This window comes from Montipora capricornis, chromosome 3, assembly GCF_036669925.1.
Source record: "Montipora capricornis isolate CH-2021 chromosome 3, ASM3666992v2, whole genome shotgun sequence".
Lineage (NCBI taxonomy): Eukaryota > Metazoa > Cnidaria > Anthozoa > Scleractinia > Acroporidae > Montipora > Montipora capricornis.
Genome location: NC_090885.1, coordinates 5085565 through 5108007, shown reverse-complemented (window position 1 = coordinate 5108007; position 22443 = coordinate 5085565). Strand labels below are relative to the sequence as shown.

Below are 22443 nucleotides of genomic sequence, written 5' to 3'. Positions count from 1 at the left end.
TGGACACCAAAATGATTCTGCGCATGCTCTCTTAACTACATTCACGGGCAGGAGTCCTGGATACAAGAGCAAATCCGGATTCGTTAGGATACGTGTGGACGGGCAAATTCGATTCGTAAACGCTACGTGTGAACGCGGAAACTTTTTAATCCGCAAAAAAAAGTTTGCGGATTCAAATATATCCCAATACGTGTGGACGGGGCCTTGGATCGTTGTAATCAAAATATCGTCGTGAGTATCGAAGCCCTTGCTGGTGATCTGCAAGACGCGTGTTTGTGAGTGTTTTAAGTGACTTTACTCTTTATTGATTTGATTTCAAATTCCCTTTGATTGCCTCCGAGAAGAATTATCATTCCAAGAAAAGACTGCATATGAAGTGCTCTTAGGCAACTGACCTGAGTTTTCTTCGTTCTGTGCTGAAAAGCTTTAGATTGATGTTGGTATGTGCAGTGCACACAGCAAGCGATCAATGAACATTCTTCCTTCCTTGAACACAACCTCGCCTTTTCCTTTTATCGCATGATAATTTTTTTTATGGAGTGCTTTCAACAGCTTTTAATTGATATTTTAAATTATAGATAAAACAATCTTGAAATGAATGAAACACAGAAAAGTGGTTGCTCTTTAGACTTGACTTCACACAACAAACAATCTATAACCAAACTAGAAAAGAATCTCAACGTTGCAAAAAGTGTTGGTGACCTTAAAGGCGAAGAAGCTGCCCATCACAATCTAGGCAATGTATACCATTCAATTTGTGACTTTCGTGAAGCGATTGCCCATCACGAAAAGCATTTGAAGATTGCAAAACAATTGCGGGATCGGGTAGGAGAAGGACTTGCCTGTTGCAATCTAGGTAATGCTCATCAAGCACTTGGAGCATTCCGGAGAGCCATTGATTATTATATAAAGAGTTTGAACATTGCCGAAAAAGTGAATGACAAAGCGGCAGAAGGACACGCTTGCGGCAATCTCGGCAATGCATATCGAGCACTTGGGGACTTCCGAAAGGCAATTAGGTATCATGAAAAGGAATTGAACATTGCTATAGAAGTAGGTGACCGAGCCGGAGAAGGACGTGCCCATTGCAATCTTGGCAATGCATATCAAGCACTCGATAACTTCAAAAAAGCAATTGAATTTCATAAAAAGGATTTAAATATCGCCAAAGAAGTCGGTAACCGTGTAGGAGAAGGACGTGCGAATGGTAACCTTGGTAACGCTTACTGGTCACTCGGTGATTTTCGAAAAGCTATTGAGTATCATAGAAAGGACTTGACCATTGCCGAGGAGGTGGGTGACAGAGCAGGAGAAGGACGCGCTTACGCTAATCTCGGTAATGCTTCCTACTCGCTTGGTGCATTCCGAAAAGCCATTGAGTTTTATGAAAAGCGTTTGACCATTGTCATAGGAGTTGGTGACCGGGAAGGCGAAGGAGGTGCCTATGGCAATCTCGGTGTTGCTTACTATTCTTTAGGTGACTTTCAAAAGTCTATTGATTATCACAAAAAGCGTTTGAGAATTGCCAAAGAAGTAGGTGACCGCGCAGGAGAACGACGTGCCTATTCTAATCTTAGCAATGCATATCAAGCACTTGGAGACATGCAGAAAGCTAGTAAATACCACAAAAAGTTTTCGAACATCGCGAGACAACCTGGAAACTTGGTCGAGGAAGGAAGTGCCGATAGCAATCTCAGCAAGGCTCACAAGTCGCATGTTGACATTCGAGAAACCACTGAATGTCACGAAGAGCAATCAAACAACGGAAGAGAAGTGGGTGATAGGACCGAGGAAGGAGTTATTCATAGTAGCCTCGGTGGTGCTCATACTTCAATGAGTGACTTGCGTAAAGACGCTGGATACAATGAAGTGAACCGTTTGACAAGTAGCAAAGAACTGGATGGCCGGGCAAGGGAAGAAGGTGCGTTTTGCAAACATAGGTAACATATAACTTTAAAAAAGCCTCACATGGCTACAAGTTTACCAGTTAAGCAAATCACCTGTTGGAATAAAAATGCACAGAAAATCAGTTTAGCGGCTTGTCAAACTTTTACCGCATTGATGTGACATGCATGAATTGGATTTTGAAAGGGAGAAGTGATCCTCGCACGTATCTGGACAATTTAGGCAACTGTCTTTCTGAGCATTACACCGGAATTTCAGAGGCGATGGGTACAAATGCCATTAAAGCCACCTAAATGTTTTAGCTGTGTACAGGAGACAATTGCTTAAATTATCCAGATAAGTACGACAATCACCTCTCTCTTTTGTCTATAACCCGCACTTCAAATATACACATTTAGTGTATACTTACTCAGTGATCTTTGTGTTTGAAGCAATATGATTGGTTCGCTATCTCGGAGTAATTGAGTATTAGTGTGATTATGTTACTGCATAATGTTACATAATTTCTCAAGTTTTCTGTATAAATTTAGTCCGTATTGTAGTGGTTTGTGGATCATATTTCAAGTAGCTTTTTAATATCGTTAAGGCAGGACACCGTGAAGGTAAATCTTGTTCATATTATTCATACGTATTACATTCCGTCCCTTTCTTTAAAGTAGTTTCCTTACTATTCTCACTAAATAATCAATTAGCGCATTGTGAAACAGCTCGTATATATGCCGCGGTCCTTGGGGATGCTTAATGCATTGCGGGCTCCCCTGATAAATAGGTTAGACCTCGTGGCCTTGTTTTCACTGTGTCAAAACGCCGGCCACCGAGACGACTGGTCAAGATTCGACCCCCCTCCCCCCTCCTCCCCTGGTGTTGGTTGACAACTCCTCATATCCCTAGATCTGTCCTCGCTGCCTACCTCTTCTCACAAGAATCCGCGGATGTCTCTCCCATAACTTCGTTTCACGTTGTGGTAAGTAGTTGTCAGTGAGGATATAGTACTGTGTACTTCTGTATTTAGTAGCTTTGTATGTTGGGTACTCCGATTATTTTGTAGTACCGTAGGAGTGTAGTTTTCAGTAAACACAAATACTCGTGACTTTGGTTACACTCCTTAAACTGGTAGTCTAAAAAAAGCTAGCATTTCCTAAAGTCAAGAACTTACTGTATGCTGCCCTGTCTTAGTAACTTTGAACCATTTTTTTATTGCCCCTGAAGAGATCTATTTGCGTCATTGTGGCCCGTTGGCTTCGGAAGCTTACAACAGAGCTTTGAGTAAAGGAAAGACAAGAGGTAGGTGATACAGATATGAAAGACAAGAGGTGCATGATACGCCATTACCAAATATTTCCAAGACATCTAATTTCAACTGACTTGTGTAGGTCACCACAAGCTTTGAACCATTTATTTTATACCTGAAACTTGCGACAAGTTAGAATCCACCTTTTTTTGCGGGTGTTTCAGTCCACATGATTATCTCCAAGTTGTGCCTTTCTCCTTAAACTGGTCGTCGAAAAAAGTAGCTTTGCATGCAGTCAAGCGCTTTGTATGCTGTCCTAACTTCGAATCATTTCGTTTAGTGCTCCCTAAAGAGATCAATTTGCGTGGCCCATTGGCTGTGGAAGCTTATAACAAGGCTATAAGTAAAGGAAAGACAAGAGCTAGAAGGATACCAGTCATGTTGATTGGCCAGGACCGCTCTGGAAAGACCAGCCTTAAGAACTCACTTAGAGGAATACGATTCAATTCAGATGAGGTTAGCACTACTGGCATCGATGTTGATCCGTCGTACTTTAAAGTCACCACTGAGATTTGGAAGACTGGGGAGACGGATCAAGAAGCAAACACTAAAGATGCAACTTCCTATGAGCAACATGCTGCTCTCTTGGTTGTGAAGAAATTAAAGGAAGGGGAATTTTTTCCTGAAGAAAGCTCTGTTGCGTCTGTCCAGTCTGAAGACTCCTCCCTTGTAGACGTGGTGGCACCAAGTGCAAATACAGAGAGTGAGAGCAGCTTGATATCTCACGATAAATTCCCTGTAAATGTCTCGAAAGAGGGGCCGATTGCTCGAATCCTGGCTAGCACTAGCCGTTGGTTAAGAAGTATCAAAACTTCAAGAAATCCTGCAGCATCTGCTGGAGCATCGAGAGTTCCAGATTCTGATGATAGCAGTAATGTTTTTAACACCTCAGCAGATCAAAGAGCTGATCGTACAAACAAAGTAAATGATACTCTCAGCACATCGAAAATACCAGAGGAGGTAGAAACTTTGATCAAGAAATTGTTACAGGTAGTCGAAAAGCTTAAAGATGAAGATGACATTTACTCGGTTTTATGGGATTTTGGTGGACAGTCAGTTTATTACGCAACTCACCCACTCTTTCTTACATCAAGGGCTTTGTACCTTTTGGTGTATGACCTCAGCCGAGACCCTCATAAAATGGCCCAGCCTGTCACAAAGCAGGGCTTGTACAAGAACATTCAAGACACTTTTGAAACAAGAAGTAATTTGGACTATCTTGATTTCACTTGCCAGGAGAGATGACGCTCATGCGAAAGAGTCAGATTCAAAATCCCTTTTGCTGCCTGAGAAACTTCCTCCTGTTTTCCTAGTTTGTACCAATGCCGATCGACCTTGTGGTGGAACAGAACCTTTTGCGCTCGCCCGTGAAGTGTATGGTTCTTTGCAAGGGAAATCGTACAAGGACCACCTTTGTGATGATGTCTTTGTAGTCGATAATACTAAATCTGGTGGTGAATCAGAGTGTCCAGAAGTGGCGCGCCTGCGACATAGCATTCTGGCTGTTGCAAAAGAACTACCATTGATGAAGGAAGACATTCCAATCTACTGGTTAAAGTATGAGAAAGCGCTCCAAGTCACTTTGGGTGAAGGTCATAAATGGATTTATTTAGGGCATGCTAGACGGATCGCAGCTGAAGTTTGTCAAATTCACGACAATCAAGAATTTGTAACATTGCTTGACTTCTTACATGATCAGAGAATTTTAATACATTTTGATGACACTCCTGAATTAAACAAATTGGTTGTCTTGGATCCTCAGTGGTTGATTGATGTGTTCAAGAAAGTGATAACTGTTCAGCTTTCTGACTGTCGCGGAAAAGCTGAAATAAAACAATTGTGGCACAAACTCGAGACAGCAGGAATCCTTGAAGAGAAGCTCTTGAAGCATGTGTGGGACCCTCTGATACAAAAGCATGAAACGTATGAAAGCTTTATTGCTATCATGGAGAAATTTAGTTTGCTGTGTTCTTGGCCTTCGTCAGATATTTCATGTAATAAGCAGTACCTGGTACCATCGATGTTAATGTCGCACCCGCCAAAGGAAATCACCGAGTTGATTGTTTCCGCAGAACTCCCTTCTCTTTTCCTCAAGTTTGAGCCTGGACAAGTTCCTAGGAGCTTGTTTCCGCGGCTCGTGTTACAGTTCTTTCAGTGGGGCCAAAATGAATTTTTGAGTTCACTGCATCCTCAGTTGTACAAGAATTTCGCCAGATTTTACACAGCTGGTGACGAAGACTGCTCCGTGATCCTTTTGTGTCGTTCGTCGTTCATAGAAATAGTTGTTCACAGAGGAAATGTCAATCCAAGACTAGTGGAGGGTATTCAATCAAAGCTGACCATTTCTTCTGGCCCTCAGCATGATTCATTTGAAGTGTTCTGTGCTCGTTCTGTTTACAGACAGTTGTCTTTGATGCTTGAATGTATGCGTAACGAGTTCTGTTGGTTGAGGAACATGATATATCAAGCAGGTTTTATTTGCCCGGTATGTTGCCACAGGAAGCTTGTCAACTATTGCCGCACTCATCGCAAGCATTATTGTGAACAAGAGGAATGTCTTCATTTCTTATCTGAATCTGAGTTGCACCGTGCCAAGCAGTTTATCACATGCACCAGAGCGGCTGCTGCAGTGAATAATAAAGTTCATGTCAAGAACTTTTTAGCTTGGTTGACAAGTCCAACTGAACAGGTAATAAGATTTAGAATACAAGCTTTTAAGTGAAAGAATTTTCCTTCATTCGTTCGTTCTTTCATGGGAACGAATTGACCTTATCCCAACTGTGTGGCTTCATAGCTGGGTTGGTAGAGCATTGCACTAGCATCGCGAAGGTTAGGGGTTCGAATCCCGTTGAATCTGCTGGATCTTTATTTGTCTATAAGAGACAATTGTTCAAATTGCACTACTTGTCCAGATAAGGACGAAAATGACTTTTAACAAATTGATGTCAGCTTTTGATGCGTCTGCCCTGTTATTGATCATGAATTTCGTGATGACATTGTCAAAGTAGATGTGGATCCACGAGGCGATAGCTGAGTGGATCCACAGACTACTTTGACAATGGTATCACGAAATTCATTGTCAACAACAGGACAGACGCATGAAAAACTGACATATATTTGTTTTTTACAATAACGAAAAGGCAGAGGGGTCAAAATTAAGTCAAAACACGAGAAGAACGCGAGACAGAAATTCAAGAAACTTCAATCTGACGCAAACAATATCACGTCATCCTCGCATAAATTATAAATTTATGTGTCTGTCCGCTTATTGACAATAAAACTTAACCAATGAGTGCGCGAGAATTTTGCAGTCATTGTAAAAATATCTTTGGACAAACTTTTGAATTGAGCGCCCCAAGAGGGCTCAAAGTGTATGTACCATTTGGCAGGACTGGCTCCTCCGGACTAGTGTTCGTACCTCCGTCCTCTTGTATAGTAGTCCAGTTCTCAACTAATTGAACTACCGGTGCAAGTTCCAGCCAGGGTAGATGTATAATTTAGCCAAGAGCTTTGGCTTTGTTAAGTGACTATTGTTATTTTTCGTCTTAATTGTAGACAGCAACTGATGAGATTGACGGAAGAGGGTTGCTTTCTGGTAAAGGTATTTTGAATCTCACGATTCGAGGGACTTTTAAAATGAGGTGGCTTATAGGTAAAATCACAAAGTTCTTCGTTAAGCCACCAATCCCGTTCGCGTCGCTAGAATTCAATTATTTGTTCTTGAAAGCACTTGCTTCCTGGCTGCTTATAGCGCGTTCAAGGGTGTTCGCTGTTTTATTTTATGCCATCAAATCAGCTGAAATTGGAAATCGGTCAGTACCGATTTACCTTCAAACAGTAATAGTCTTTGCATTGCTTTAGGGATTGAAGACAGGTCTCTCGTCCGGCTACCTGTAGATGTTGTTAAATCACTTATGTCTGATTCATGCCATCCTGAAGAAATTGTGCTGCAGTTCAAAGAAAGTCTACATTTGGACCAAATGTGTTTGGAGCAACCCAACCCGGAAACAAAGAGAACGATTCGTTCCTTGGCCAAGAGAGCAAAGGATTCAAACAGGATTGACGTTGTCAAGCACCTGAGAGAAATTACACCAGCAGGAACAACTGGTGAGTTTGTAAACATGCAGTGATTGTCATTGCTTCGAATACAAAGGTAGACTCAACCGTGAGTTGAGCCAGACAAAAGCAATAAATCTCAGCAAACGGAAACACTTAAGTCCCAGATACCTTGTGCAGGTCTATGTATTGTTGTCAATGAAAGTTAAATCTTGTTAGGAAAAAATACGTTTGTTATGTATTAATCTGATTATCGTGTGAAAAAAATTGTTATTAGTATTAAGGAAATTAACTCATGAGTGAGCCAATGAGTTTTTTTTGGCCCTAATGATAACCATTACAATTTTCTGAAAATTGATTGGTGCCTTAATTTCTTTATTTTTCACTAATTATTGTGTAGGGTTGTAATCGGACCGTGAAATCGGACAGTTGGCTGGTGGACACCTGTAACCGGACAGTTATATCAGCCAATCATATTAAGTGCACTCAGCTTAATCCACCAATCATAGAATTTGTCAAAATAATCATAGGAACAGCCACTTACCCTACCAAACTGGGTATTTTCCAAAATGGACGAATTTGTAACATTAGACAGTGAAAAAGGAATGCATCTGTTTTCTCGGAAATTGTAATAGTTATGATTAATTGGTAACAGGACTTCGTGTCGTCCAATCGGTCTGTAATCACACTTGTGATTAAACAAATCGGACTCCCGCTACGCGGTCGCCCGATTGTCCGGCACAAAGTCCTATTACCATTATAAACTGCCATGTTATGGCAAAGTTGGCACACGTCTTCTGCAAAATAATGGCTTTCATTTTCAAAGTGAAAACACAGAGTATTATAGAATATACTATTTTATACCACATCCTCGTATACACAATTCCATTGGTTCCATTGGCATTCATTAAAGCTAACCTTAGGCCTAAACAAACGTGTTTAGGGCTAATGTTAGCATTGGCAAACGGCTAGGGTTGTTTCTGTGTTGGTAAAACAATGACATGTGTTTTGCACCTGCCCCCAACCGCCTCGCCCATTACAGCGCGTTTTTTTAAATTGTAGAATGGTTCGCCTGCACATTCGCTTTTATTTAATCTCTTTTGCTTGTCTCATTTTTTCTTGTCTATCATAATGAGCAATGTTTTTTTGCAGGTCCCTTGCTACCAGGGAACCTTGATATTCGCAGTATCCCGGTTTCACAGATGAGAGAACTTACAATTGACTTAAGCAGTAAGTTAAATACGTGGTGAAAATGAGGTAGCACATTGCTGTTCCCATTACCAAAGGAAATTGAATACTCCCTTTTCTAGTTATTTTTTGCCGTAATTTGAAAACAGGTGTCGTGGGGAATAACGAAGATTCTGACTGTCAGTGTTTTAACTCGGATTTACACGGCGTGTTCATTCCGAGCCAAAATGACAAAAAACAGTTGGAAAGACAAGGTTAAAAATGAATGTCCTCAGCGCATTAGGTGTCCAAACAGAACTTCTGGCAACAGCTAAGAATTTCAAAATATCCTACTTTGGTCGTATAACGAGACATGACATGTCCACCCAAAACAATTCTTACGGGAAGAGTAGAAAGGAAGAAGGTAGAGGACATCCAAGAGTCTTGAATGGACAGATGATCTGAAGGACTGGACTGGCAGACGACGGACAGATTGCATGCGCCTAACCCAGGGTCGATTACCTACGTCAACGCCTGATATGCGCAGACCAGTCCAGATCTGAGCACAGGGAAGGCAAACAGCTGAGCTGAGCTGAGCTGTTCATTCCGGAGAAGGGGAGCACAAAAGCCATTTATCTGCCATTTTTCATTATTTTTATTCATATCCAAAGATCCCTCTGAAAAGTTGCTTCAGCGTTATCTTTATGCAGCATTTTGCCAGTGTGTACAGTGGCATCATTGGCATGCGAACCCTTCGGTGGGTGTTCGTTTTGGTCGGTTGACCATCTGAAACACACAAGGGTTTTCTTGATAGGCACAAGGCCTGTGATTGCCTTGCTATCTTTAATCCCTTCCCAAGTTTTCAGCTAGTCAATTGTTTAACGGGCCTGTATGTTAGGCAAAAATTATTAGATAACACTGATAATACAATGGGTGGATTCTGAAATGACTGATCCTAAGAAGATCTTGGAATAAGAACAAATGTCCGTTTCTGTTGCAGGTGGAGAGGAGTGGAAGAATGTTGCTGAGAAGCTAGGCCTGAGCCCAAAAGAAATCCGTTATCTTGACAAACGAACTCGGAATCCCTGTGATGCCGCACTGGCTTTTGTTAGTCAGCGGTGTCGTATTAATGTGGACGAACTGTACGATGTGCTAACCGAGTGTGGGTACCCTGTGCTGGCAGACACCCTTTGAAAAGCTCGTCTTCAAAAAAGTAAACCTTGTAGGTCTAAACGTGACTTGGCTATTAATTGAACCGTAAATAAATAACACAGATATGGTTAAGTGGGATTTAACTTAATATATAGATTTAGCCAAGCCTAAAAGCGGAGCTCCCTGGTTATTTATTCTTTATGCCAGTAGGGATAGTGAAAATAAAAGGTTTCGAATTGTCCCCGTTTTGATGCTTCCGGTTGCTGCTTGAATAATTAAATCATTTTCTTAGTTTGTTTTCTTCTGGAGAAAATTCATTGCATAACTAGTAAATACCACGGTACATCTTACGCTAAAAACCGATATCGCATGAATCACAAAGCGATGAGTACGACATCAGTTTTTCGAGTGAAATTTACTTTGGAATTCACCAGTTTGGCAATGATTTTTTCTTGAACCGCATGAGTTTAAAAAGAAAAGAAGCACACCCTCAGCGAGCGAATGGAAAAGGAAAAAAGCCATTTCAGAGTCAACTATCAATAGCCAGCGAATAGGAATCACGATAAAGTTAGAAGCCATAAAAAAAATTTCGTCAGTTCAAGGTCAAAAAAGAGTTTTACTGATGTACTTTATTCCACTTTATCTTTGAAAACAAGATCATTTACATTTTGATATATTTCATTGAAACACGCCAGGTTGGCTTGGAACAAGAATCCGCAAAATACGGCAATTATTCAGTTATGTCCAAAAGAGTACAAATAATTGTTATTTAATTCCAGTTGACAACAAAAATTCGATTTTCATTCCTGAACAAAGGAAAAACCGATTAATTAAACCACTTTTTGAAAATAACAAACGGTTTAGTAACCAAGGAAAGAATTTGTGGAGTAACTTTTTCCAAAAAGTATGAGCTATTACTGGTATTCTGTTTTGTCGTTGTCGTTCTCTTTCGCTCTCTTTTCGTTTCTGTTCTAGTCATAGGTCCTCCAGGAATCATGTAACCTTATCAGAGCTTCTAAAGATATGCCAAAAATTGCAATACAGAGAAAAAAGCAGCTCTAAGCAAATTAACACTCAGCTTTAAGTTAATATCCCTCCGATGCTTGACTTGAATAACTGCGTAGCCCCCAGTGTGGACCACAGCTATCATGATATGTCAAACTGGATTGAAACCAGCCAAAAGGCAGAAAGAAAACATTTTTCAAACCGTTTCCCACCTGAACACGAAAAGCGTTGACCGTGTAAGAACTAGAGTTGACGTAGCATGGCTGTGTAGCCGCGTCAAGCCACAGAAAGCGCGCGACAAATGACGCCTCGCTTATAACCTAGGTTGAGCCTGCACTCTAATCGAAAACCAGTACCTGGTCAAAGGTCAACTTTAAAAAAAACAGCTGACCTCGGTGAGCTCTAAGCTCGAGCCCGCGATATGGTCACGTGATACTGGTTAGCGGATACCTTGTTTTGACAGGTGTCATTTGATCAAATTGTAAACTAGCATGATACTGGTCACATTGGCATACATAGAGGGGTGGACGGACGTACGTACGGACGTTCAAGACGTTATGGCTATAAAAACAAATTTTCATATTTTCTTAACTATGGTGCTCCGCGCGGAGCTCCGCTATTAGGTACATTTTCTGTGGAAATTTATAATTTTTTGCCCAAACTTCATCTTCTGAGTGGTCATGAATAGTGTGGAGCCCATATGATAAAATGCTTAATCTATAAGTACATACATATGAGGTCAAGATGGCTGGATATTGGCCAAGTTCTTTTTTTGCGTGTTTATGGACCGAGACGGAAGTCATGGTCCATAAACACGCAAAAAAGAACGAGGCCAATATCCAGTCATCTTGACCGAAGAAGCTTGTTCAATAGAGGATTTATTATATGGGATAAAACCCCAAAAAGGTATCTTTTATCTTGCGAGACCAAAGCGAGAGATCCCAAGCGGGCAGTGTAGCTCCATTTTGCCCGCTCGGGTAGCCAATCACAGCACGAGAGTTGGTTCATCTTGCCCGCTCAAGAAGCTAATCACTGATTAATCAGAAACGCGATATTTTTTGAGTATATAATAATTGACGATATCCTCAGAAAACCGGATTAAATCATTGTTTAATATTTTGTTTCTTAAGCTCAAAGGTAAAATTTGAAAATAAAAAGAATTAGTTTTTAAGGAGAATTTAAATGTACGTAAAAATATTCAAACGGGTGCCATTGCGTTTCAGAAGTAATTTGATCCTACTATGTTAATTACCATAAATAGACTCCTTTCATGTATAAGCATGCATAAAAGGACTCATTAACAGTAACATTGGAACTCCCCTGATTCTTTTTAAGTCACTAGACAGGAAATTCGAGACGTTAGGTCTTTGAATCACAACTTTCTAAGCTACGTACGTTCAATTATTTTGAAACCGGGCCGGAGTAGCATTGGAACTCTCGTGTATTGAATTTGGTGATGTAAAGATATAAACTTGCAAAGGGCATTAGGACATATTGTTTTGGTTTGGTGTGGCATGAAATATATTTTCGTTACAAGTTCTGTTTTTTTACCAAACCGTAGTGTGGTATTGTCATTAGTATTACCGTTAATTACCGTAGAGTCTTAAGGCGCTTTTGCACTCGGCAATTTTTCTTCCAACTTGCCTCGCAATTTTGTTGCGACAAATGTTCTCACATTACACAGCAAGTTGCTTGATGCAACGTTTCTTGCAACCTGTCTCGTTTTCGATGATCACATGAGGAACATTTTCATTGGCTGGTGCCGTAATCGTTACGACACAAGTTGCAGGAGAAATGTTAAACTATGCAATGATTTGAAAATTCGTTGCAACTTTGCGTGAAGCGTTTCGGAAAGTAGAACTTATTTCTACTTTCCGCAACCGGGAGCCACTGGGTGAAGAAAAGTTTGAGTGGCAGATTGTTACGATGTATTTTGAGAATTAGAGTGTTTCGGAGCGGAAGCTTTTTGGAGGCCAGCGAAAGAAGATAGCGGCAAAGGAGAACTGTATTGCTTTGCTCATTACTATGCTTTGCTTATTTCTAAATATTGGTTGTATCAAGCTGTTATTAAGTTAGTCATAGAACAATAATTAGTCATAATTAGTCATTGTCATAGAACAATAATTAGTCATAATTAATCATTAGTCATAGAACAATAATTTTAGGATTAGTCTAGAATTAGTCGTTTGATGTTGTCCTTTAGCAGCATGTTTTAAATGAATGATAAATGATTAGACTGTGAGACCTTGAGCTGCTTTTGAAAACTTTATTCCTAGCTTTCGCCGATCTATGGCATTATCTATCATGCCTCACTCCAACAGTTTATTTGTTTATTTCGCATTTAGAATTATTATTTAGGTATTTTCCCCTTAATTGTATACTCTATTAAAACTCTTGTGAAGTTGTCATTGTAGTATGTTGCGAGATCAAGGGAGGGGTTGGTGTTTTATTGCTGTGTTCCCTAAGGGAATTACCTCGGCTCACGTCACATGGACTAACCCTCTTGAAATGCGAGTTTCTGATTTATACCTTTTTTATGGTCTTCGTGATCATGTAAATTTCTGGAGAAAAAACTTTTAAAAGGTTTGTAACGAAAGGGGCTTCATTAGTGGTCACTTGCCGGCTCCTACCCGTTCTGCATCAGTCTCACATGATTTCCAGAGGAGCACAAAAGGACGAAGAGGCCGGAGAATCGCGAAATACAAAGCTCGATTTCCACCGCTCTCTCGAATCTGATTTTTGTTCCTTGCAAAAACCTGGGAACGCGGGCTCCTTTTCCGAACCAGCGGCCGGTAATCCAGCCTATCAAACCACTGACTGTCCACCAACTGTCACGTAAAACGCGAAAAGCCGCGAAATTGAAACCGTTAGAATTGAGTAGAGTTGAACTTAAGAAATCGCGTGTTGATGAAAAGTGCAACAAAGACGAGGCACCAAGCTCGTTTTAAGGGCATTTTCCTTTTGTCAGAACTGGCCGGCCAAACCTGTCATTTTGCAAAGAAAATGCAACAACTTGAAGGAAAACTTACATGGACGAGTATGTATCTTCCTCGAAGTGTGCTAATTTGAAGGCGTTGTAGAGTAAATCCTCCTTCCAAATGCCCGGTCTGTCAGTCAGTTCTTTCAAAGGGAATTCAAAGCAACTGAAATCTGCCAATGGCGACGCCACATGTGATCATTATCGCCTCCGGCTTCAGTGATTAGGGAGACTACAGCTACCAGATAGTCATCTCGTTGGGCGTGAAAAGGGCGTGCCATCTTGAGGAATTAAGCTGTCATGAACGGTGCGCATGTTAGTGGAGAAAATTGAAATTCTTCGTCAGGAGTCCACTCCCTCCACACAACCTGAAATATCAAATATGGTCAATGAGCGTCTTTGTAAGGTCGTTAAGTTAAGAGTGCGCATCGCATGAAAGGCATGTGAATGATAGTAATGTCTTCCTATCGGTTTTGAGTTTGATAAATCATGCTGTTTTCGCCAGGATATTTTTAGTTATGATCAATTAACAAAAATTTTACTACGTCTACTCCCACGTGCTTAGTTCATATGGGCATCTACAATTGCTCCTCTTAACTGAAATGGGTATTGAAAGTTCTAACTCATTATTATCGTCCGGCTACAACGAAAAATGCAAGGTGACATAACTCAACTAGGTGTGGTCAACACATCACGCATGCGCACAACCATTTCACGCGGTCAATTAGCAGCCATGGACAGCTGTTTCGGCCTTGTTGGGCCTCATCAGCATGGCGTAGCTAACATATAAGGGGGGTGTTTTAGGCACCCCTTTAAGTGGCAGCTTCACATAGCCGATTCAAGACCCAGATGTCATCAGTCTCTAAATCTGTGTGAACAGCTTCCGGGAATGGACACTGTTCCAAGACAGAAGGATAACAGAGAAGAAGGGACGAGATGATCTCACTTTTAGTCCGTTAGCAGTTGTTTTTGCTTGAACCTCAGTGATATCCTCCATAGAAGGTTTGGAGGGATGGGTATTAAGATCTCCAGCTACTTTTTTAGAATTCTTCTGAAAGACTGGTGTAAGTCCCACCCAGGCTCTTTTCGTCAGTCAGACAGTGAGGGTCCAGGTTTCTACTCCTATAAAAGGACCAGCTCGATCAGTGTTTACAAGATTCGAAATATTTACGATTTTGGAAGAAATAATTTTTTCCCCGTTTGTTGCAAACATCGCATTCCAGGGCATTTAGGTTACTAGAAACCCTGTTTTTCGCGAGTCCCTGAAACAGCTCCTAAAAGACGGAAAAGTCAAGGAAACACTGCTATTTTGAGAGATGTTATTAAATTGTTTTGTGATGTGAATAATTCTAGAGAGTTGCAATTGGGGTCATCAACATCGCCGCCGAATCTTTTTCAGTGGAGACATCATCGTGATCACCGTGACGCCGTGACACTACAAAATACGATTGATTTGTATGACCTAAAGGCCCTTTTCCGGCCATTAATCGGCGCGCGGAACTTGATCGCAAGGCATGTATCTTGTACTACCAAGCAAAGTTGTATGCTACGTACAGGGCTCCTCAAAACAAAAAGAATAGCTTGAAGACGGCTTATTCTCATTTTGCATTACGATCGCTTCTGATTCCTCATTTTCTTTCCTCCTTATGTTACTGCGAGGAGGTAAGTGCAAGTGATAGTAAGATCACTTCCTTTGGGTTTCAAATGTCTTCCGACATGTCAGTGTTTTTCTCAATCGAATGTTATGTTGAATTTTCTTCTTAGTGGATAAGATTTTAATTCAAGTTTAAAGACCGAGTCTCGCTCGAGCTTTCTGCAAGAAGACTTCTCTCCGCCCAGCTTTTGTAGGAGTTTGGATGGTTCATATTTTCGCACGATCTTTTGAAAGCGAATCGGCAACGGAACTGAGGTAAGTGGTCTCCAGGAACGATATTCAGGAAAATCACCGCTTGTATTCAACTTGGTTTGAAAATGAGTCATATCTAAGATGACAGAAAGAGAATTCTCAGTGGTTAAAGTAAGTTGATTAAACAGTTTTATGTCTGAGCGATTATTCCGGGTCAAGAAATAGGGCGCGACAATAAATTGGCCGATCCTTGGAAGGAATAAAAACATTACATGACCTTTAACGTTTCTTAAATGCCTGAAAAACTATGATTGTGTTATTGAAAAGGGAAATATTTGACTGAAACATAGTCGTTAATCTGGTTGTAAATATTGTAAACCAACAGGACATATTCCTATAGACAAAATTTCCTGCGACATATTCCCTTCAACTTCTCTTGGCCGAGTTTCCTGGTCTGTGTCTTCGTCACTCGATAATTTCCCCAATCACTGTCTACGTATACAACGCCAGATTAGGGGAAGCTGGCCGCAGAAAAAAAGAGACTAATCTTAGCTTATGCGTGAGGAAATAAGAAAATTTACCCTTGTTTCTGCTGCATCCTTAAAGTTTGTTGTTATTTTGAGCAAGAGCTGATACAACGTGGACTTGATGATTTTGAGTGAACATGCCTTTAATAACCTTTAATGTGCTAGTCTGCTGAAATCCTCTCTTAACCTTGATAAAAAGTGAAAAACAAATTCAGCTAAAGTTACAGTGAAACATGCGAGTTCTTGGAAATATGAAATAGGACGGCAAAAGTCAGATGTATTTGGGCAAAGCTTTAAGGGGCACTGTCTTGCTAAATTTGCTGTTTTTATTTCAAAACTTGGTAAAAATGTAAATTAGTACTCTAGCTCACACGTACAACATTCCTGACAACCCACTGACGAGATATGAAATATACTTAGGCTCTGTTTACAAGCAGGTAGGGTAACCCTACTGCTAGCGTTACTCTAGCAGGAGGGTTAAAGGTAGCCCGGGTTTTTTTAAGCAAAATTTCACAGCTAGGGTTACCCTACCACCCGGGACAACTTTGTTTGCTTGGTAACCGCCAGCATCGCAAACACAATGGAAACCGCAAAAAAGTTGTCCCGGGTGGGCGTTAACCCCAGCTGCCTTGTAAACACGTCGATGAAAAAAGGAAGAAATGTGTGAGTGCTAGGGTAACTAGGCTCGATTTCCAGCCGTATTGTGAGTGCGGTTGTCCTCCTCCCAACTACGGCTGGATCACTCGTCCGTAGAGCTTGTCCGTGACGTCACATCCGCTTTTTATGCAAATTAAATTGTGGCACATGAGTAGCGCGGGAAAAAAATGGCGGAGGTTGTGACTCCGAAAAAATCTGTTCGGTCCTCTTTCTCTTCACGTCAAAAATGTGATGTATGTGGTAGTTTTCTGGATGACCCAAGAAAGAGGGTAAAACTGATTAAAGACCTTGCTTTAAAGCTGCAGGAAATCGTTGCTAGCGAGAACCTGGACCCGGAATAGGTTAATTTTGATTGTATTGATATGGAAACTTGAGGCCCAAAATATATTTTGTCCTGTATAAATCTTCACAGTAACAAACGACAATAAAAACATTCAAATCAATGAGCCTTTTATTTTCAACCAGCAAACGTGACAAAACAATTACTTTTAAATGTGTAACATTGTGGCAAGCAATCAGAACTTGCCCTTGATGAAACCCACATTTAATATCCAGTGTTTTCTGAATTGGAGATTAATTTTCAAAGCGGACTTTGGAATCAGCTACGACAGATATTTCATAACAAATAAAGGCTTACCAGTGTTGGATACAGTGGGCTTCATCAATGGCAATCAGACAAGCCTTTCGCTATAAGTAGCATTTGTTAACATTGCTCACCATCGGCTACTTTTCAAAAACGACTCCGGAGACCCAAACACGACCTGAAATAAACCGGCCTCAACTCCTTTTTTGATATCTTCGTCATTCTGCTCCTCGCCAATAAATGCTGCTTTTATACCGATTGAGGTGAGGAACCTGACTTGGTCCTGCATGAGTGAGTTTAACGGAGATATGACCAAAGCACAACTAGAATGGACTGGCTTCCGCAGCTGATCGACGATGAGCGGAAAAGACTGAAAATTCAAGGATTTCCCTGAGCCCGTAGGCTGTAACACTAGAACATCTTTGCCTTGAAACAAATTAATAACGGCTTCCAGTTGTGTTTCTCTAAATTTCTCGATATGAAATCCCTCTAACACACACTTTACAGAAGAAGAAAACTCAGGGGCACTAATATCCGCCATGTTGGATAGACGAGTGACAAAATTGACCAATCACAGGGAAGCCTGCTCGATTTGAGCAGGCTTGGCTGTGATTGGTCAAAAAATACAATGTGTAGACCAGTGATCCAGCCGTGGTGTGGGTCGAGGATCGCGGGCTCACAAAACGGCTGGAAATCGAGCCTATAGGGTAACCCTCTTGCTACGGTAACCCTAGAACTGAGGTTACCCTCCCTCCTTGTAAACAGGGCCTTAAAAGGAGCTTTCCACCCATGCATTCAAATAATTAACAATGATTCCACGAGCCCGCGTTGGCGCCGAGTTAGCTATTACTAATCTCGTGTCCAACAACGGCGAATGGAATAATTGTTTTATTAAATTTTCAACCTTTGGTTTTGCTAAATTTTATTCAAGTTTATGAAACGAAGGAAAAGTGATGTGACTTCCGACTGCCAAACATTTTATGCTGAGCGAGTTCTGAGCCACATTTGCCGCATTCATTTCCGTAATTTCCGTATAAGGTCAAACGCAAGTATAATGGCTGGTAATCGAGATCCAGTGAGATGAGAAAGCTAGAATTGCATTATCCAAGGTTGAGAATTTAATAACACAGTGTCACGCAATTTCAGTCAAACTTCACAACACTAATAGAGCGTTTTCGCACTACGTGACGGCGGCTATGTTGGTGTTCCAAACAAAGGAATGGCGGCCATGATGGTGTACCAAACTAATCCTCCGGGAACTGATGGAACTCTATTTTTATGCAAATACTTTCTTTTGTTTCAGTAATCCAATACACCTTAATTCCAAAATGGCCGCCATTTAGATATTCTTTTGTTTTTATTCAAATTAGACCTTGATGTCTCGTTCAAGGCTCAAGAACGAGGCATTTGAATAAAAACAAAAGAATATTTAAATGACGGCCATTTTGGAATAAGGTCTACGTGGCTGCTAGTCACGTGAGTGAAAACGCTCTATAAAGTGCCCCTGTCACGAAAAAAATCACTTCCTTTTTTTACTTCAGATTTTGAATTTTGAATTTTGATTAACACCTGAGTGGCAAAATTTCGAGCTTTGACTGTTATCCAAAGGCCGTTTACTTTGAGTGAAAGTTTTGGATTTAACGGTCCGCCATTACTCGCATTCGAGGGTTGGATCCAGTGAAAAGTGACGTCAAAGACTCACCGGCTCAAATTTCAGGGTGTGAATGCAGCTTATTATATATGCAAAACGAGCGTTTAAAAGGCCAAAACTCCCGCGTGCTGCATATTAATCGTGCGGCGTTCACACGCATTGTACTCTTAAACGGGTGAGCCTTCGACGCCATTTTCTCTTCGATCCAGCTCCCTCAAGTTCTTGAAGTTAGCAATGACGGACCATTAAATAGAAAAATTCCAGTGAAAATAAACAGGTGTCTTTTTTTAAAATCAAGGATTAAAACCTTGGTTGCTTAGTGTTTAGTTAACATAGTTTTAAAATCCAAAGAAAAATAAGAATCGATTTTTTGGTAACAGTGGCACTTTAAAAAATGTCTTTTTAAATACATTTGGACTAAAAGATTTTACATTTTTGATATTTTTTGAACTTTTTGAAATATTGTGTATGCCCATGGGGTCAAAATTACTCAAGCAGAGAATAAGAGCAGACGCAAGATTCCAATGCCTTCCCTGATGCTCATTTCAGTTCCTATTTCACCCCTTGTATGAACCAGGCCGCGGAGATATTTGTGGAGATGAGTCCTTTACGTACACCTAGTGATGAAAACGATTAGGAATAGGACTGATTCTCAATCAGAGATCTAAAACGAAATGGTTCAGGTTCCATCATTTGCGTTTACAAGCAAAAATAATCAAGGTCGTATAAAACGCGACGTGGGTCAAACCGACATCGCCGACACAGAAACTGACATTGTCGTGTACTGTTCATGGTTTAAGGACGAGGAAGATTTTATATATCATTACTTTCTGACGGATCGAGGTCGACCCGACTCGGATATATAATTACTTTGTCTTTTGCGCGACGTGACTTCCGGTGACGGGTCGAGTCCAGTCGCCTCGGATCCATGAGTCGAGTCGAGTATCTGACTTCCGGTGAGACAGATCGAGGTCGACCCGACCCGAATTGTATAGAAACTGTCATGTTTGCTTTGAGAACGGCGAACGTTTTTTACTTTGTCTTTCGTGCGACCTGACACGACCCGTTTTTGCCAAGACGGCTCGACTCGACCCGACTCGGGTCGTCTAGGATATGATATGATATGATATGATATTTTATTATTTATGCACGGTAAAATCATCAGCTAAGATTACAAACAATGCTAAAATCTAAATTACAAAAGGTAAAATTTTAAAATGATTACAATAAAATACAATTACTATAATACTATATTAATTCTAAAGCTGCTTTCCATGAATGCCGTGCTTTATACTAAAATATGTCTTTAATCAGATTTTTGAAAAGCCCAAGAGACTCTTCTTGTCTCGCTTTGAGGGGTAAGCTATTCCAGACAGTAGCACCTCTATAGCTGAAGCTGTTTCTATAATAATTTGTCCGCGGAAACGGAACATTAAGCTTTCTTTCAGAGTCTCTTAAACTATAAACAGATTCGCGGTTTGTAAATTTAGAACATAGATATTCCGGTGCTAGCCCCTGAAGACACTTATAGACCATTGTGGCCAGCGCAATTTGTTGCTGGCTAACTAGATTTTTCCAGCCTAAAATTTTGAATAGCTCGCTAGCATTTGCATCAAAATTAGAGAAGGTCAAAACTCTGGCTGCTCTATTTTGCAGTTTCTGTAATTTGTCATGTAACGTGATACCACAGTTTCCCCAGACGACATTGCAGTAGTCAAAGTGCGGTTGAAGTAAAGCGTGATAAATAGAGCGCAATGTCGCCTGAGGAACGAGATGCCTCATACGTTTGAGGGCTCCAATTCCAGAAGCTACTTTCTTTGTCAGTTTATCGACATGGCTACTCCAGTTAAGATTATTATCAATAAGCACGCCCAGGGATTTAGCAACAGAAACTTGAGTGATAGGAGCACCATTAATCTCGGGAATTGGAGGATTTGTGAGAGCATACAACCTCTGCCTTGATCCAATCAGCATAAATTCGGTTTTTGTCATGTTCAGGGTAAGTTTGTTTGCTATCAACCATTTTTTAACATTTTCTAGATCATGGTTAAGTCTTGATTCTATGTCGCCTGTATTGTCACCCGCATATGTTAGGTGGGTGTCATCTGCGTACATCCATGGCATACAATTTGTTAGACAGTTTGGCAGATCATTGATATATAGCAAAAACAACAATGGACCCAAAATAGTCCCTTGAGGGACGCCGCAACTTAGTGAGCAAGTTTTAGAAAGTGATCCATTAATGGAACACTTTTGAGTGCGGTTGTCCAAATAGGACTTAAACCAGTTGTAAGAAATGCCATGTATGCCGTAATTATTTAATTTAGATAAAAGGATCTCGTGATTAACCGTATCAAAAGCTTTTTTTAGGTCTAGGAAAACAACAGCGTTTATTTTTCCTCGGTCAATGTTGTAAGCCCAAGTATCCGTAGCCCCAAGTAAAGCCGTAACGGTGGAATGAATAGAGCGAAAACCAGATTGGCATTTACATATTACGTTATGCTTTGTTAGGTACGCATATAATTGGTTATAAACTATTCTTTCGAACACTTTGGCTATAACCGGGATAACGGAAATTGGGCGGTAATTGTTTAGGTCATCACGTTCCCCTTGTTTGAATAGTGGAGTGACCCGTGCACACTTCCAGTCGTCTGGGAACACACCTACATTTAATGACTGATTGAAAATATAGCACAGCGGTTTGCAAATAAGATCCGCGCATTCACGAATAAGTCGAGAAGAAATTTTGTCAAGGCCGACTGCCTTTGATTTTTTCAGTTTATTCAGCAGTGAAAATACTTCATTTGTGGAGGTTGGGCGGAACTGAAACTCCTTATTCGTGCTAGTGAGATAATTCAGATAGCTGTTGCCATCTGAAGAAGGAATATCCCTAGCAAGTTTCGGGCCAATGGTAGCAAAATAACGATTAAATTCGTGCGCTATTTCTGCTGGAGCTGTTACTGATTGCTCATTTACATTCAGTTGTTTCACAGACGTTTCCACGAAATTTCGGGAAGACAGCTCATTGATGATCTGCCAGGTTTTGCGGGAATCACCCTTATGCTCGTTTAGCATATTTTGATAATAAACTTGCTTCGCTAGCCTAGTCGCACTATTGACTTTGTTCCGCTGTCTTTTAAAGTGAACCCAATCATTAGGATTTTTTGATCTAATTGCTCTGAGTTTCAAAATATCTCGATATAGACGATCCGACTCAGGTTGGGTGTACATGTATTGGACATGGATGCTAAAACAAGAAGAAAAGAAATGGGTTTATTAACTGAGTTGATAGATACGGTAAATTCACCGAGGTAAAGAAATTCGAAACTCTCTGAAGTGTATTTTTTTTAAACACTTTTCCCTCTCATGTATGAGGTGTTTTGTTTGTGTAATTCTTGTTTGTGTAACTCTTGTCAATTTTTAAATGTTCTTTCGTTTAATTTGTTTTGAGAGCCAGTAATTATAGGGAGTTTAAGAAACGACGACGGCTACGGCAACGACAACGCCAAAAAGCAGTATAATATTATTAAAAAATGATGAAATGATATATGACATGGATCATATATATGAACTGCGGATATGAAATCAAGTGAACCTATGATCCTCGCAGTTATAAACGCAATTTT

General features: G+C 40.6%; 2 protein-coding genes across 3 annotated transcripts in view; both read left to right on the top strand.

The window, feature by feature from the left end:
* Nucleotides 1-12981, top strand: part of LOC138041999 (uncharacterized) — a 17953-nt gene extending 4972 nt beyond the window's left edge. The window contains 8 exon segments of the mRNA XM_068887721.1: nt 579-1921; nt 3115-3189; nt 3477-4434; nt 4436-5885; nt 6752-6797; nt 7058-7303; nt 8405-8482; nt 9420-12981. Coding sequence (XP_068743822.1) covers nt 595-1921; nt 3115-3189; nt 3477-4434; nt 4436-5885; nt 6752-6797; nt 7058-7303; nt 8405-8482; nt 9420-9613 — 4374 coding nt within the window. The 5' untranslated portion in view covers nt 579-594 and the 3' untranslated portion in view covers nt 9614-12981.
* A 2059-nt stretch (nt 12982-15040) lies between these two features.
* LOC138041992 (uncharacterized) overlaps nt 15041-22443 on the top strand; it is a 25526-nt gene continuing 18123 nt past the window's right edge. For both annotated transcript variants that reach the window (XR_011130909.1, XM_068887716.1), the window contains exons 1-2: nt 15041-15215; nt 15318-15462. The gene's annotated coding sequence lies outside the window, so the exon portion shown is untranslated. The remainder of the gene's footprint in view (nt 15216-15317; nt 15463-22443) is intronic.